We start from the raw sequence: 17,078 nt of genomic DNA on the forward strand, positions 1-17,078 counted from the left end.
AACCACCTTCAGCTGCTTCATCAATCATCTTCCTTCCACCATAAGATCAGAAGTAAGAATCTTTGATTGCACAATATTCAGCCCCATTTGCAACTCCTTGAATAGTGAAGCAATCCATGTTCAAATGCAGCAAGATTTGGACAGTATCCAGGCTTGGGCTGAAAAGTGGCAAGTAACATTTGTGCCATACAAGTGCTAGGCAATGACCATCTCCAATACAAGACAATCCAACCACTGCCCTTTAGCAACCATTGGTGTAACAAAAACTGAATCTTCCATTATTAACATTCTCTAGGTTATCATTAACCAGAAACTCAACTGGACTCACCACATAAACACAGTGGCTGAAAGAGCAGGTCAGATACTAGAAATACTGCAGCAAATAGCTCACCTCCTCACTCCTGAAAGCTTGCCCACCATCTATAAGACACAGGCCAGGAGTGTGATGGATAACTCCCCAATTGCCTGGATAGGTGTAGCCCCAACAACACTCAAGAAACTTAACACCATCCAGGACAAAGCAACTCACTTGACTGGCACCGCATCCACAAGCATCCGCTCCCTCTACCACCACCACCATAGCACATGAGCAGCAGTGTGTGCTATCTACAAGAAGCACTGCAGAAATTCACCAAAGATTCAGCATGGGGCGGCAGGGTCTCAGGTTCAATTCCAGCCTTGGGGGACTGTCTGTGTGGAGTTTGCACATTCTCCCCGAGTCTGCGTGGGTTTCCTCCAGGTGCTCCGGTTTCCTCCCACAATCCAAAGATGTGCAGGTTAGGTGGATTGGCCATGCTATAATTACCCATAGTGTTAGGTGCATTAGTCAGAAGGAAATGGGTCTGAGTGGGTTAATCTTCAGAGGGTCAGTGTAGACTTGTTGGACCAAAGGGCCTGTTTCCACACTATAGGGAATCTAATCTAATCTAATCTCAGACAGCACCTTCCAACCCACGGCCACTTCCATCTAGAATAACAAGGGCAGCAAATATATGAGAACAGCACCACCTGCAAGTTCCCCTCCAAGCCACTCACCATCCTTACTTGGAAATATATCACTGTTCTTTCATTGTCACTGGGTCAAAATTGTGCAATTCCCTCCCTAATGACATTGTAACCAACCTACAGCACATGGACTGCAAAGTTCAAGAAAACAGCTCACCACCACTTTCTCAAGAGGATTTGGAGATGCCGGTGTTGGACTGGGGTGTGCAAAGTTAAAAATCACACAACACCAAGTTATAGTCCAACAGGTTGAATTGGAAGCACACTAGCTTTCGGAGCACTGCTCCTTCATCAGGTGGTTGTTGGGGCGGTGCTCCAAAAGCTAGTGTGCTTCCAATTAAACCTGTTGGACTATAACCTGGTGTTGTGTGATTTTTAACTTCTTAAGGGGAGGTAGGGATAGGCAATAAGTGTTGGCCCAGCCAGCAGTGCCAACATCCTACAAATAAATTTGAGAAAATCTTCAGAGCATCCTCTGGAGGAGGAGGAGGACTGAGACAGCTTCCTGATGAAGGGCTTTTGCCCAAAATGTCGATTTTCCCACTCCTTGGATGCTGCCTGACCTGCTGTGCTTTTCCAGCACCACTCTAATCTGCCATATACGTGGGGCAGAACCCTACTGAAGGTGACCCAGAACAGGAGGCAGGTTTGGAGGGGATGATCTCAGCTGCTGACTGTAGAGTCAGTATGACCTCCTTGCCACCTCTGTTATCACATTTTGGTCCTCTTAGGCACTTAAGAGGCCAGCTATGGGCCTTTCCCTGGAGTCAATCAAAAGCTAACAGTTCTGTTAAATGACAATGCCATTCAGAATGACAAAGATCCAATGCATAATGTTATTGCTAGATCCCAGGCCAGTGGGAATGATGGTGGAAGAGCTGTTACAGGACAGTGAGCATAATCAGCAAGGGCAGGAGGAAGGCTCTCACTCACTACCTTTGAATTAGGGTCCTCCTCCTGAAAGCCTGCATGTGTGTGCTTGTTATGCTCCCTACAATATGAACTTCCTCGGCCTTGCATTGGGTAAATACAGTGGAAACAGGATGAGACTCTTAAATGGCATGACTTTCCCAGGGTCTGTTTCTATGCTATACATATCTCAGTCTGTGACCCTATAACCTCATTTGGATACAGGGTAAGTGTGCTGTCCAAGGGCCATGCCTCCACTGATTTAATTGGGATCTAAGTAACAAGGTCCTAAGCCACCTATCCTCCTGCCTCAGTAAAATTCCCTCTCCTCCCAAACGTGCCACAGGAGACTATCAGAGCTTCCTGAAATGTCCAGAATGAGCCAACTCAATCGTAGTTCACTTAGACAGTAATCGCACAGACATTTGGAACAGAAATTCCCAGCCCATTAGCCTCAGCTCCTCCTTCAAGCCACAGTCAAATCAATCACACAATTAACAACTGGTCACTTTCACAGACACCTAATGCTCATTGTTAACTCTTGCCTCACCATTCTACATAAAGCAGAAGGTCACTTGCCAAGTAGAAGGCTAGTGTGGAGACAATTGGGAAAATGGGGAAATGGAGCAAATGTGTGAATATTGTGGTCCAGAAAAATGTTTAGAAATGTAGCAATTTAATACTGTGATAATTGTCCATATGTCTTCATTATGTAAATACAGTTCTTTGTCCATCCTTCTTTGGTTAACCCTGCATGGTGTTTCCTATGATACCAGCAAAGGTATGAGCAGGATGCGCAACTCCAACTCTGAGTGAGACACTCTTGACAAATTTTGTCACGGTATATCCTTGGGGGCTGATGACCTCTTCCCGAACAGAGATTTAAGACAAAATTTAGAACTGAAAAACTGTTAAGTCATTATTATGCATATGATCGCTTTTTACTGGCTGTTGATATCACATCAATATGAGCGAGGATTATATGCCATATGGCTCTGTGACATTTAACAGATGTCAGAGAGATCCTGATCTTCCTGCCCCCACTAAGCCAGGCTTACTGAAGTTTCAGTTGGGACAGCCATATGCCATTCTCTGCCTACTTCCTGAAAGGAGTGAAAGAAAAGCCTTACGGATGTGAACAATGGAATGTATTGCAATGTTGAACAACTTTTGTGGAGGATTACAGTGAGGGATAGGTCTGGTCTTACACTTAAATGAATATTCGTCAATCATGAATGGTCAGATGGGGATGTGACAAGACACCTACGCAGAGAAAGATGAGTGCATCAGAAAGATAAGCTGGAGTGATGAATGATGTGTAGGACAAGGTTACAGCAGAATGAGTAGCTTTGGGGTAAAATATGGAAACAAATAAACCAAAAGTGCCATTTTACTTATCGTTACTGGGATGTTCACATTATTAGACCTTATCTGTTATAGTATGCTAAGCTGAAGCATCATATTCCTGATGTCCTCAGTGACTGGATTCCTGTGGTCGGCTTTCTCCACAAATATAAAGAAATCAAATCTCCGTGTGGGGTTACAGTCTGCAATATTTTCTTCAGCCAGGCATTGTTGAAGTATGATGTTATCTTGTTACCTTGTGTTTTCATTGCTGCAGGTTGTGGCTCTGTGAAAAGGGCCCAATAATGATTCACGTCTCATGTTTCCTGGAATCCCTATTAATAGTTGAACTGAAATAGATTGATGCAGCACCTCAGCATGCCTGCTCACTCAAGTCATTCTGGAAGCCAGGTGCAATATAATGGCTGGGTGAAAAAGCCACTGATAAATTTGCTTCTGAAATCGTTGGGTTCCCCAGGGATTCCCAAGTTCCCCTGCTGAGTAGGTCAGGAAATCTAAATCCATATTGCTTGATGCAGCAAAGCCATAGCTCTAGTCTGTCTATTTTTAAACAGACTGTTTATATAGTGCTTTTGAATATTGCATTTTGAATTTCCAGCTATTTCCTAGGTTTTTTTTTTCCTTTTGTGTGCCTTACAGGTGTACAAGCCAGTGGAGAGGAAATCGATGCCACATTCAGGTCAAACCAGCAGGATCACTGAGTCCTGCTCCAGGAACAAAGGGCGGAAATGGTAAAGAAAAATATATCACTTTTACATTCTTGTCTTCTACAGCCTCCTGCTATTACTAATTATTTTTCCTTTTTTTTAATCTAGTGTCCATGTTGGCAGGACTGATTGTTGGCTTGACTCTAGTTGTGCTCAGTCTGGTAGCTGTTTTGGTCATAATTTCAAGAAAGAAACCAAGCACGTATGTAACAGCATGTGTGTTATTCTTGGTTTGCGTTGTTGAGTGTGTTGGACTGCTACACATTAATCTTAAGAATCATACAAACTTTAAAGGAGTATAAATTACGAAAAGGTCATGCAGTCACCTGAACTCTCCTTTTAACAGACAATGTAGACTTCATCTCTGAGTTAATTCAAGTAAGAAATGTATTTACCCTGAGGTAAGGTTTCCAAGAAAATAATTTGAAGAAAATAATAGCTCTCACCAATATAATTGAATGTCAAATTCAAGATAATACCTTAAAGAAAGGCATGACTCTATATTGCACTTCAGTATTTCTCTCAAAAGGAATTTCAAAGTGCAGTTAATCAGTTTAAAATGCTGTATTTGTAGACAACCATCATAGCTACAGTAGACACAACAAAATCCCAAACACAACAATGAAATGAATTGTCAAATAATCTGCTTTTGGTCATATTGATGATGGGAAAAATCTTGTCTTAGACATTAAGATATCAGGATTTTAGTTCCTCAACTGTGCAACTTATATTCCACACACTGTATTTTCATAGTCCTCAATCATCATTAAATACAAGTAATCACAGAAAAGGCTCAGGTGAGCCTTTTGGCAACTAACAAAACCACAACAAAGATTATTTTACAACTTCACAGTTCTGACAAATCTTGCATTCTCAGACTGTAAATCAGGACCTTTCACAGCTTCAGAAAAGCTACGTACCACATGCACTCATTTTCCAATATGCACTTAATCAATTACAGAAATGTGAAAGGCCTGTGAGACTGAGTACCCCCCACCTCTCTGACTTGACTGTAACTCTATCCCAAATTCCAAGGCCAATATTAATTTAAATAATGAGAACAAGTACTCATAACCATAGCAGTATAAAAGGGAATGGGCGTGCGCCTCCTGCATGACATCCTCCCACTCCAACTGAGGAAAGCAGACATTGCTCAGGCCAAAATCCCAAGAGAGCCATCAAAAAGTATCCTTTGCTTGTTGGTCTACATCCCAGATCCATTATTTTTCCCACATTTTTTATTCTTACTCCTGCGAACTCAATATCCAAGTGAAGATGGAAGCAATTCAACAAGGTTGGTGATTAACAGAAAGGGAGCTACTGTACTGCCTAAGCTATTGTAAATGTAATTGTGCAACCATTTGCATCAGAGAATATGTGGTTATGCAAATTAATAACAATAAAAGTTAAATAGAGACAATTGTAACAGATGTAAATGTATGAAAAAAGAATATTTCACAAAAAGGATAAGGTGAAGAAGGGACCAAGAGAGTCAAGGAGGCCAATCAAATCACGGGTTATAAACTGAGAAGAGACTAATAAAACTGAACCAAAAATGTGGATCAAAGCAGTTTTAAATTTAAAGAAATAATACTTTTAAAAATGTCCTGTAATGCTCAGAGTGCAGAGAATTGGAAACAGTTATATTAATTATGTGAAGGAGATGTAGGTATGAACACAGTAAGATGAATGGAATGCAAATTGGCAGAAGTGAAGAAATATATATAGAGTCATAGAGATGTACAGCACGGAAACAGACGCTTCGGTCTAACTCGTCCACACCAACCAGATATCCCAACCTAATCTAGTCCCATTTGCCAGGACATGGCTCCTATCCCTCTAAACCCTTCCTATTCATATACCCATCCAGATGCCTTTTAAATGCTGTAACTGTACTAGCCTCCACCACTTCATCTGGCAGCACGTTCTATCACACATCACATATATGTGAAAACGTTGCCCCTTAGGTCTCTTTTTTATCTTTCTCCTCTCATCCTCAACCTATGCTCTCTAATTCTGGACTTCCCGACCACAGGGAAAAGACCTTTTCTACTTATCCCTGCCCCTCAAGATTTTATAAACCTCTATAAGATCAGCGCTCAGCCTCTGATGTACCAGGGAAAACAGCCCCAGTCTATTCAGCCTCTCCCTTAACTCAAATCCTCTAACCCTGGCAACATCCTTGTAAATCTTTTCTGAACCATTTCAAGTTTTGCAACATCTTTCCAATAGGAAGGAGACCAGAATTGCACGCAATATTCCAACAGCGGCCTAACTAATGTCCTGTACAGCTGCAATATGACCTCCCAACTCTTAGACTCCATGCTCTGACCAATAAAGGAAAGCATACCAAACACCTTCTTCACTATCCTATCTACCTGTGATTCTAGTTTCAAGGAACAATAAACCTGCACTCCAAGGTCTCTTTGTTCAGCAACACTCCCCAGAACCTTATCATTAAGTGCATAAGTCCTGCTAATATTTGCTTTTCCAAAATGCAGCATCTCGCATTTATCTAAATTAAACTCCATTTACTACTCCTCAGCCCATTGGCCCATCTGATCAAGATCACATTGTACTCCAAGTAATCTTGTTCACTGTCCATTACACCTCCAATTTTGATGTCATCTGCACACTTACTAACTATACCTCCAATGTTCACATCCATATCATTTATGTAAATGATTAAAAGTAGTGGACCCAGCACCGATCCTTGTGGCACACCACTGGTCACAGGCCTTCAGTCTGAAAAGCAACCCTCTGCCACCATCTTCTTCTATCTTCTTCAAGCCAGTTCTGTATCCAAATGGCTAGTTCTCCTTGTACTCCATGAGATGTAACCTTGCTAACCAGTCTCCTATGAGGAACCTTGTAGAACACCTTACTCAAGTCCATATAGATCATGTGCACTGCTCAATCAATCCTCTTTGTTACTTCTTTGAAAATCTCAATCAGGTTTGTGAGACATGATTTCCCACGCACAAAGCCATGGTGACTATCCCTAATCAGTCCTTGCCTTTCCAAATACATGTACGTCCTGTCTTTCAGGACTCCCTCCAACGACTTGCCCACCACCGATGTCAGGTTCACCGGTCTATAGTTCCTTGGCTTGTCCTTACTGCCCTTCTTAAACAGTGGCATCACGTTAGCCAACCTCCAGTCTTCCGGCACTTCACCTGAGACTATCCATGATAAATATACCTCAGCAAGGGGCCCAGCAATCACTTCCCTAGCTTCCCAGAGAGTTCTAGGGGACAGGTGATCAGGTCCTGGGGATTTATCCACCTTTATGAGTTTCAAGACATCGAGCACTTCCTCCCCTGTAACGTGGACGTTTTTCAAGATGTCACCATCTATTTCTCCACATTCTATATCTTCTATGTCCTTCTCCACAGTAAACATTGATGTGAAACCTTTGTTTATTATCTCCCCCATCTCATGCAGCTCCACACATAGGCTACCTTGCTGATCTTTGAGGGGCCCTATTTACCTAGTTACCCTTTTGTCCTTAATATATTTGTTAAAAACCCTTTGGATTCTCCTTAACTCTATTTGCCAAAGCTATCTCATGTCCCTTTTTTTCCCTCCTAATTTCCCTCTTAAGTATACTCCTACTGCCTTTATACTCTTTGAAGAATTCACTCGATCTATCCTGTCTATACCTGACATATGCTTCCTTCTTTTTTTTAACCAAACCCTCAATTTCTCTCATCATCCAGTATTCTCTACATCTCCCAGCCCTTCCTTTCACCCTAACAGGAATATACCATCTCTGGCCTCTCGTTTTCTCATTTTTGAAGGCTTCCCATTTTCTAGTCCTCCTTTTACCTGCGAACATCTGCCCCAATCAGCTTTTGAAAGTTCTTGCCTAATACCTTCAAAGTTAGCCTTCCTCCAATTTAGAACTTCAACTTTTAGATCTGGTCTATCCTTTGCCATCACATTTTTAAACTAATAGAATTATGGTTGCTGGCCCCAAAGTGCTCCCCCACTGATACTTCCCTGAGTCGGTCTCTTATTTCCCAAGAGTCGGTCAAGTTTTGCACCTTCTCTAGTAGATACATCCACATACTGAATCAGAAAATTGTCTTGTACATACTTAACAAATTCCTCTTAACACTATGGCAGTTCCAGTCTATGTTTGGAAAAGTTAAATCCCCTACCATAACCACCCTATTATTCTTACAGATAACTGAAATCTCCTTACAAATTTGTTTCTCAATTTCCTGCTGTTTATTAGGGGGACTATTATACAATCCCAAGAAGGTGATCATCCCTTTCGTATTTCTGAGTTCCACCCAATAACTTCCCTGGATATTTTCCCAGGAATATCCTTCCTAAGGACAGCAGTAATGCTATCCCTTATCAAGAATGCCACTCAGCTCACCTCTTTCCTTCTCTCCTCCCCCCCGCTCTCCCCACCCCCCAACTGTCTATCCTTCCTATAGCATTTGTATCCTGGACCATTAAGCTGCCAGTCCTGTCCATCCCTGATCCACATTTCTGTAATTGCTATGATATTCCAGACACATGTTCTTAACCATGCTCTGAGTTCATCTGCCTTTCCCATTAGACCTCTTGCATTAAAGTAAATGCAATTTAACTTATCAGACCTACCTCGTTCACTGCTTGATTCTGTCTGCCCTGATTGTTGACTCGCTCCTTTTCCTAACTGTACCAGTCTCAGACTGATCTTTATTGCCACTATTTCCCTGGATCGCAACTCTCTCCACCAGTCCCCCCTCCCCGCCTCCCAAATAGTTTAAATCCTCCAGAGCAGTTCTCGCAAATCTCCTTGCCAGTATATTAGTCCCCTTCCAATTCAGGTACAATCTTTCCTTCTTGTACAGCTCACTTCTACCCCAGAAGAAATTCCAATGATCCAAAAATGTGAACCTTTCTCCCCTGTACCAGCTCCTCAGCCACGCATTCATCTGCTCTCTCCTCCTATTCCTATCCTCTCTAGCTCGTAGCACCCTGAGTTATCCAGATATTACTATCCTCAAGGACCTCATTTTTAAATTCCTGCCTAACTCTTTATATTCTTTCTTCAGAATCTCATCCTTTTCCTTTCCTATGTTATTAGCTCCAATGTGTACAATGACCTCCTGCTGATCCCCTGCCCTCTGCACCCTCTCTGAGATATCCTTGATCCTGGCACCAGGGAGGCAACACACCATTCTGATTTTTCACTGCTGGCCGCAGAAACATCTGTCTGTGCCTCTGACTAGAGAGTCCCCTATCATAATCAATCACTTGGAACCCGATGTACCCCTCATTATATTAGAGCCAGTCTCAATACCAGAAACTTGGCTGTTTGTGCTATATTCCCCTGAGAGTCCATCACCCCCTGCATTTTCCAAAACAAAATACTTGTTTGAAATGGGGATAACCACAGAAGATTCCTGAAATATCTGCCTCCCTCTCCTATTTTTCCTGGAGTTAAACCATCTACTTGACTGTATTTGCAGCTTTTCCCCTTCCTATAACTGCCATCCATCACACCCCGAGCTCCTGTAAATTCCTCATTGCCTCTAACTGCGGCTCCAACCAATCCATGCAATCTGATAGGATTCGCAACCAAAGACACTTCAACAAATTTTACGAAGACGAGCGTTTAAGTGCAGGGAGAGCTGAAATGTAATGAAGGAAGGAATATGTCTTGAAGAAAGAAGTGATGTGCACAAGAATTTGAGAATCAATATCATTAGTGATCAAAGATTAAAAAATGGATTCTTACAGAAGTAGGATTGTACTATTAATTGTAGCAGAGAGAGCAAAGAAAAATGTATTGACAGATTAGGGAGACAGATTGTTCTTCTAGGAGATTTTAATTATCTTCTCATTGATTTGGGCAAAGAGAAAAGAGAAAATTTTATTTCCATTATGTGTGGGATTCTTTCATTATGGTCGTATACAGTACCTACAAGGGAAGGGACATTGCTAAATGTGGTTAAAATAATTATATTGATCAGGTAGATGAAGTAAATATGAATGAGCGTCTTGAGTGCAGTGTCATAATTTGATAAGGTTTTGAGATAGAGGAGAGGCTGACTATATAGAAAATTTCAGCAAATCGAGAAAGGAATCAATTGTGAGCTAAAAATCGAAATTGTCACATAGGATTTAGATCAACATTGGGATAATTTTTTAAAGATAATTTCAACATAACAAAATAAAACAAAGCAGTAAAACTATTCTACTTCAATTTCAAGATGGTCTGAATGGATGAAATACATAGAAATAAATTCAAACTGAAGAGGCCAGATGCTGTCTGTGTCACCAGACAATATGCATGTAATAAAGGATATATAATAAAGCAAGACAAATTGAAAAAGAGATTGCTGGAATCAGTATAAAGAGAGAATATCAAAAACATTAAAATAAAATATCAACATTTCTGTAAATGTATCTGTTCAAAAAAATCAAATGTGAGTGTGATTCTACAGGGGAGAGGTCACTAAATTAACAGAGAAAATTCGAAATTAGTCAGGATAATTACCAGATACTTTTCTTCAGTATTTATAGACATAGTTCTGGGAATAAGGTAAATTGTGAAATGGGTGGGTGACGTGAGATTTGCTGAAATATAATGGATAGACAGAAGTCAATAAGATATTTAAGCACAACATCAAAGGTACAAAACAAACACAGAAAATGCTGGATTAACTCAGCAGATCATACACCATCTGTACAGAGAGAAATTGAGTTATTATTCAAAACGAAGAGTTCCAAAGAATAGTCATGTTGAACTCACAACATTAATGTTCTGTCTCTCATCAGAGAGAAACGTTTCCATAACTGCTGAATTTCTCTACCATTTTCTGTGTTTGTTTCAGATTTCAAGCATTCACAGTATTTTGCTTTTAATAAAGGTCCAAAAACTAACCAAATATATTCTAGAATCCTGAGGGAAATAAGAGAAAGGAATGATGGCATTCAGCAATTATATTTTGGGGGTTTTGGTAAATGTGTACCAGAGCTCTGGAGAATGAACGGTACAATGCCCATTTTTAAAAGTGTCCACAGCCAGGATATTTCTGGCATCAGCAGGCCATTCATCCCCCTCCAGCATGCTTTGTCATTCAATAAGATCATGGCTGATCAACTCCACTTTCCTGTTTTCCTCTTACAACCCTGGAGTCTCTTGTGGATTTAAGATCTGTCTCATCTATCCTTGAATATATTGAATGACTTCCACCTTTGCTGTAGTTTGTGGCAGAGAATTCTAAACTCTGAAAGAAATAAATTCTCCTGATTTTCAGTTAAAAAGGGAAATCCATGAAGTAGGCCATTTGGCCCATCAAGCTTGATAATCCTCAACTCCACTTTCCTGCCTATGGCCTCCTTGATTCCTTGACTGACTAAAGTCTGTTTGTTCTCAGACATGAAGTTACTTATCAACCCAGCCTCCAACAGCCTTCTGTGGTAAAGAATTCCACACAATCTCTACTTTCTGAAAGAAAAAGATCCTCTTCATTTCATCTCTACAAAATATTCTTCGTAGGGTGGGTGTTGTGTAATGAGAAAAGAATAATTAGCAATCTAGTCATGCGAAGCTCCTTGGGGAAGAGTGACCAGGATATGATAGAATTCTTCATTAAGATGGAGAATGAGGTTGTTGTTTCTGAGACTATGATCCTAAATCTAAGTAAAGGAGGTAATGATGTTATGAACTACGAGCTAGCTTTGAAAATCTGAGGAATATTACTTACAGGGATAACAGTGGATGGCAATAACAGACATGTAAAGAGCACATGGAGTAATAACTGCAACAATTGTTCGATTCTGCCTCGCACAAAAATAAAACAAGAAAGGGGGTCTGACCATAGTTCACAAAAGAAATTCGAGATAGTGGTAAAAACAGAAATTGCTGGAAAAGCTCATTTGTGGAGAGAAATCAAAGTTAATATTTCAGGTCTGAGGAAAGATCACTCAACCCAGGACGTTCACTCCAATTTCTCTCCACAGATGCTGCCAGACCTGTTGAGCTTTTCCAGCAATTTCTATTTTTGGCTCTGATTTACATCATCCACTGTTCTTTCTGCTTTTTTAAAAAAAATAGAAATGGTATTATATCCAAGGAAGGGGTATAAAAAGTGTTTTTTTAAAAAAGCAGCAGACATGAAGATTGAGAACACTTTAGACTTCAGGAAAAGGGGGCTATCAGGAGTTGTTAAGACAGGGAAGATAGAGTAAAAAAGCAAGCTTGTGAGGATCATACAAACGTGAGATGTGGGCATCGCTGGTTGCGACTGTATTTATTGCCCGTCCCTATTTGTCATTGAGAAAGTGGTGGTGAGTTGCTTTTTTGAACCGCTGCAGTCCATGTGCTCGAGGTAAACCCGCAGTACCATTAAAGAGGGAATTCCAGGATTTTAACTCAGCAAGTGAAGAAGCAATAATATATTTCCAAGTGAGGATGGTGAATGGCTTGGAGGGGAACTTGCAGGTAACATTCCCACGTATCTGTCACCTTTGTTCTTCTATTTGAAGTGATTATGGGTTTGGAAGGCGTGTGGAAAGTAGACATTGCAGGGGCATGGATTAGATGTTTGTCAATGTGATGTCAATCAAGTGGACTGTGATCTCCTGGATTATATCAAGTGTTTTGGAACTGCATCAATCAGGCAAGTGAAGAGTATTCCCTCACACTCCTGACTTGTGCCTTGTAAATTATGGACAGGCTTTGGGGAGTCAGGAGGTGAATTATTTACTACAGTATTCCTAGCCTCTGACCTGGTTTTGTAGCCACTGTGTTTATTTGGGGGTGAATCCAGTTCTGATCAAAGGCAAACCCCAGCATTTTCATAGTTGGGAATTCAGTGATAGTAGTGTCATCAAATGTCATGAGGTTATGGTTAGATTATTGGTGATGGTCATTGCCTGGCAATTGTGTAGCATGAATGTTATTTGTCACTTGTCAACTCAAGATTAAAGTGGTGCTGGAAAAGCACAGCAGGTCAGGCAGATTCCGAGAAGCCGGATGCTGCCTGACCTGCTGTGCTTTTCCAGCACCACTCTAATCTTGACTCTGATCTCCAGCATCTGTAGTCCTCACTTTCACCTACTTGTCAGCCCAAGCCTAGATATTGTCCAGATCTTGCTGCATTTGAACATGGGCTGCTTCAGTGTCTGAGGAGTCGCGAATGGTGCTGAACATTCTGCAATCATCTGCAAACATCCCCACTTCTGACCATATGATGGATGGAAGGTAATTGATGAATCAGCTGAAGATGCTTGGGCCTAGGTAACCATCCTGAGAATGTCCTGGTGCTAAGATGACTGACCTCCAACAACCATGACCATCTTTCTATGTGTCAAGTATGACTTCAAACAGAACTATGAAAACTTCTTTAGGAATATGAAGAGAAAAAAATTATTGAACACAAATGTAGGTCTCTTACAGTCATAAACAGGAGAAGCTTTAACGAGGAACAAAGAAATGACAGGCCAATTAAATACATGTTTTGATTCTGTGTTAGATGTGATTTACCTGGACTTTCAGAAGACTTTTGATAAGTCCCATATACAATATTAGCTTGCAAAATTAAAGCACATGGAACTGGGGACAGTGTGTTGGCTTCGATAGAAAACTGACCAGTAAACAGGAAACAAAGTGTAGGAATAAATGGATCTTTTTCCAACCGGCAGTTAGTGGGGTGCTGCAGGGATCTGGTAGACTCCAGCTAGTCACTATATATAAATGGTTTAGATGAGGTAACAGAATATGCTATCTTCAAGTTTGCAGATGACTTAAAGTTGGGGGCGGGGGGGTGAGTGAACTGTAAGGTGGATGCAGGAATGCTTCAGACAAGTTGAGTAATTGTGTAAATGCATGGCAGATACAGTATAATGTAAATAAATGTAAGGTTATCCTTATATTTGGTAAACAGGAAGGCAGATTATTATCCGAACAACAATAATTTGGGCAAGGGTGATGTGCAAATAGAGTTTGTGACCCTTGCACACAGGTTGCTGAAAGTAAGCATGCAGGTGCAGCAGGTGATGAAGGAAACAACAGATATATTGGCCTTCATAATGAGAGGATTTATGTACAGGAACAGAATGTCTTGCAGCAATTGTACAGGACCTTGCTAAGACCACACCTGGAATATTGCAGCTTCGGTCTTCTTGTCTGAGAAAGGATGAAGGGAATGCAATATATTCACTGAAGTTTAGTAGAATAAAGGAACCCCATAGAAATCTGTAAATCTCTATCAGGACTAGACAGTGTAAATGTAGGAAGGATGTTCCTGATGACCAGAGAGTCCAGAACCAGGGCTCACCGTCTAAGGATGTACAATAGGCCATATTTCAATGAGAAATTTCTTTACCCAGAGAGTGGAGAGGTTGTGGAATTCACTGCCAGGGAAACCAGGTGAGGGCAAAACATTGAATGTTTTCAAGAAGGAGTTAGAAACGTAGAAGTAGGATTACACCATTTGGCCTTTGAGCCTGATCCACCATTCATAGAGTCATAAAGATGTATAGCATAGAAATAGACCCTTTGGTCCAACCCGTCCATGCTGACCAGATATCCCAACCCAATCTAGTCCCACCTACCAGCACCCGGCCCATATCCCTCCAAACCCTTCCTATTCATATACCCATCCAAATGCCTCTTAAATATTGCAATTGTACCAGCCTCCATCACTTCCTCTGGAAGCTCATTCCATACACGTACCACCCTCTGTGTGAAAATGTTGCCCCTTAGGTCTCTTTTCTATCTTTCCCCTCTCACCCTAAACCTATGCCCTCTAGTTCTATTTATCCTATCCATGCCCCTCATAATTTTGTAAACCTCTATAAGGCCACCCCTCAGCCTCCGACACTCCAGGGGAAACAGCCCCAGCCTGTTCAGCCTCTCCCTATAGCTCAAATCCTCCAACCCTGGCAATATCCTTGTAAATCTTTTCTGAACCTTTTCAAGTTTCATAACATCTTTCCGATAGGAAGGAGATCAGAATTGCACACAAAATTGCACAGTGACCTAACCAATGTCCTGTACAGCTGCAACATGACCTCTCAACTCCTGCACTCAGTACTCTGACCAATAAAGGAAAGCATACCAAACACCTTCTTCACTATCCTATCTACCTGTGACTCAACTTTCAAGGAGCTATGAACTTGCACTCCAAGGTTTCTTTGTTCAGCAACACTTCCTAGGACCTTACCATTAAGTGTATAAGTCCTGCTAAGATTTGCTTTCCCAAAATGATCATGGCTGATTATCCAACTCAGCACCCTGTTCCTGCTTTCTCCACATGCCCTTAGATCCCTTTAACTCTAAGAACTACGTCTACATCGTACTTGAAAGTTTTTAATGCTTTTGCCTCAACAGATATAGTTTTATAACCAATGAGGAAAAAGGAGTTGAGGGCAGCTTCTCCTAGTGATTAGAAATAAAGAATAATGCCCCAAGAGGTTTTGTTTCAAGAAAATGATTCCATTCACTGTGTGTATCAATAATTTATATACAAAGCTCAGATGAGAGTTATTGAGTCACAGAGTCATACATCACAGAAACAGACCCTTTTGTCCAACTCCTTCAGGCTGACCAAATATCCCAATCTGACATTGACCCATTTGCCAGCATTTGACCCATATCCCTCTAATTCCTTTCTATTCATATACCAATCCAAATGCATTTTAAATGTGGTAATTGTACCTGCCTCCACCACTCCCTCTGGCAGCTCGTTCCATCCATGCACCACCCTCTGCGTGAAAAGGTTACCCTTCAGATCTTTCCTCTCTGACCTTAAACCTGTATCCTCTAGTTTGATGATACTAAAATAGCAAGCACAGTCAAAATTTCTGTATATCAAAGAAAGCTTTGAGGGGATAATGCTCTCATAAAAATATGGGCAAGTTAGCAGCAGATGGAATTCAGTGTCAGTAACTTTGAGGTGATACATTATGGTGCAACAATTAAAAGTAACAAGTATGCTTCTTGGAAAGCAGGATGAAATGGAACAGGGAATAAGGTTGTACTTCTTTAAAACCTAAGAGATCTGTCCTGGCACAGCAATGAAATGTAAGTGCTGTATAGTTTTGCTGTCTCTAATCCAGAGATTTCAGACAACCCATGGTTCCTACCACAGCCTAGTTGAAATCAGCTAATGTAGCAGAATGAGCTGCAAATCAAAACCTGTGTTTTTCTGATCTAGATAATGGATCCAGATATTGATAATAAACACAGGAGGCCATCAGTTAGCTCTTTCAATACCTTGAACTTGTACTGAATAACAATGAAGGAAGATTGAAGGAAATTAAGGGGAAATCAATCGATGTAAAGACTCCATTAGTGATCTTCTTTCCACTTGTTTGGCGTATCCTGAAAGCTCTGATCTAAAGTACTCTAGGTATATTACTATCTAAGTAGCTTCACAAGGCAACAGAGAACCTTTTGAACTAAAGGGGTAATTTGCAGACTGCTTTTAGCAGCTAAGTGGATGCTGAACCTGTGTGCTGTGGTAATAAATCACACAGCAACTTAGAGAAGCTGCTCCTTGCTCTTTTCAATGCCATCAGCATAAGTAACATGAATCAACAGCTGAAAGCATCTATGTATTCAACTATTTTGGTATCATATTTCATGTTTGGTTCATTTCTGTCTATTGATAAGCATCATAAAAACTTGATTCCATGAAGACAGTCATTGCATTTTAAACAGAAAGAAATCAACTGTTCATCGTCAAATAAATTGCATGTATCTTACTATCAATATCAACATTTTTATGACATTATCTGCTTGAGGTGCTACCTTGAATGAATCATAGCTCTAAATATTAGGTTCTAAAGAGGCACAGTCTCAACCACTGCAGAAGACAAAATGCAATCAACTGTTTGTCATTTCTTTCGCGATGGTGTCTCAAATATCTGATGGGATATTGACTTCGCAGAAGGAGGTTTCTTTTTCCTATTCATGTTCAGCAAACAGAGAGAAAAGATTGTCTTGCTGATCAATTTTCAAGAACTTTGTAAAGCAATTCTAGGAGCTCTGACAGCTGGATGTGCAGCTTGAGAGATGCAATAGGAATGAAAGGGGAGAAACGTTCATTGAGATCACCTGATTTAGTATGTCTATTT

At 40.8% G+C, this 17,078-nt stretch overlaps 1 protein-coding gene and 1 long non-coding RNA gene across 6 annotated transcripts in view; one reads left to right on the top strand and one right to left on the bottom strand.

Moving 5' to 3' along the window:
• malrd1 (MAM and LDL receptor class A domain containing 1) overlaps positions 1-17,078 on the top strand; it is a 449,554-nt gene that overhangs the window by 409,099 nt on the left and 23,377 nt on the right. For 3 of the 5 annotated variants that reach the window (XM_043690416.2, XM_043690417.2, XM_043690419.2), the window contains 2 exons: positions 3,919-4,010; positions 4,095-4,188. In XM_043690416.2, the coding sequence (XP_043546351.2) occupies positions 3,919-4,010; positions 4,095-4,188 (186 nt within the window). Of the gene's footprint in view, positions 1-3,918; positions 4,011-4,094; positions 4,189-17,078 lie in introns of those variants that run through there. The other 2 variants (XR_015757232.1, XR_015757233.1) reach the window with 2 other exon arrangements.
• Positions 1-17,078, bottom strand: part of LOC148149967 (uncharacterized) — a 204,694-nt gene that overhangs the window by 52,012 nt on the left and 135,604 nt on the right. The window lies entirely within an intron of this gene.

This window comes from Chiloscyllium plagiosum, unplaced genomic scaffold, assembly GCF_037043375.1.
Source record: "Chiloscyllium plagiosum isolate Xiang-an unplaced genomic scaffold, Cpla_swu_hap1 HiC_scaffold_5, whole genome shotgun sequence".
Lineage (NCBI taxonomy): Eukaryota > Metazoa > Chordata > Chondrichthyes > Orectolobiformes > Hemiscylliidae > Chiloscyllium > Chiloscyllium plagiosum.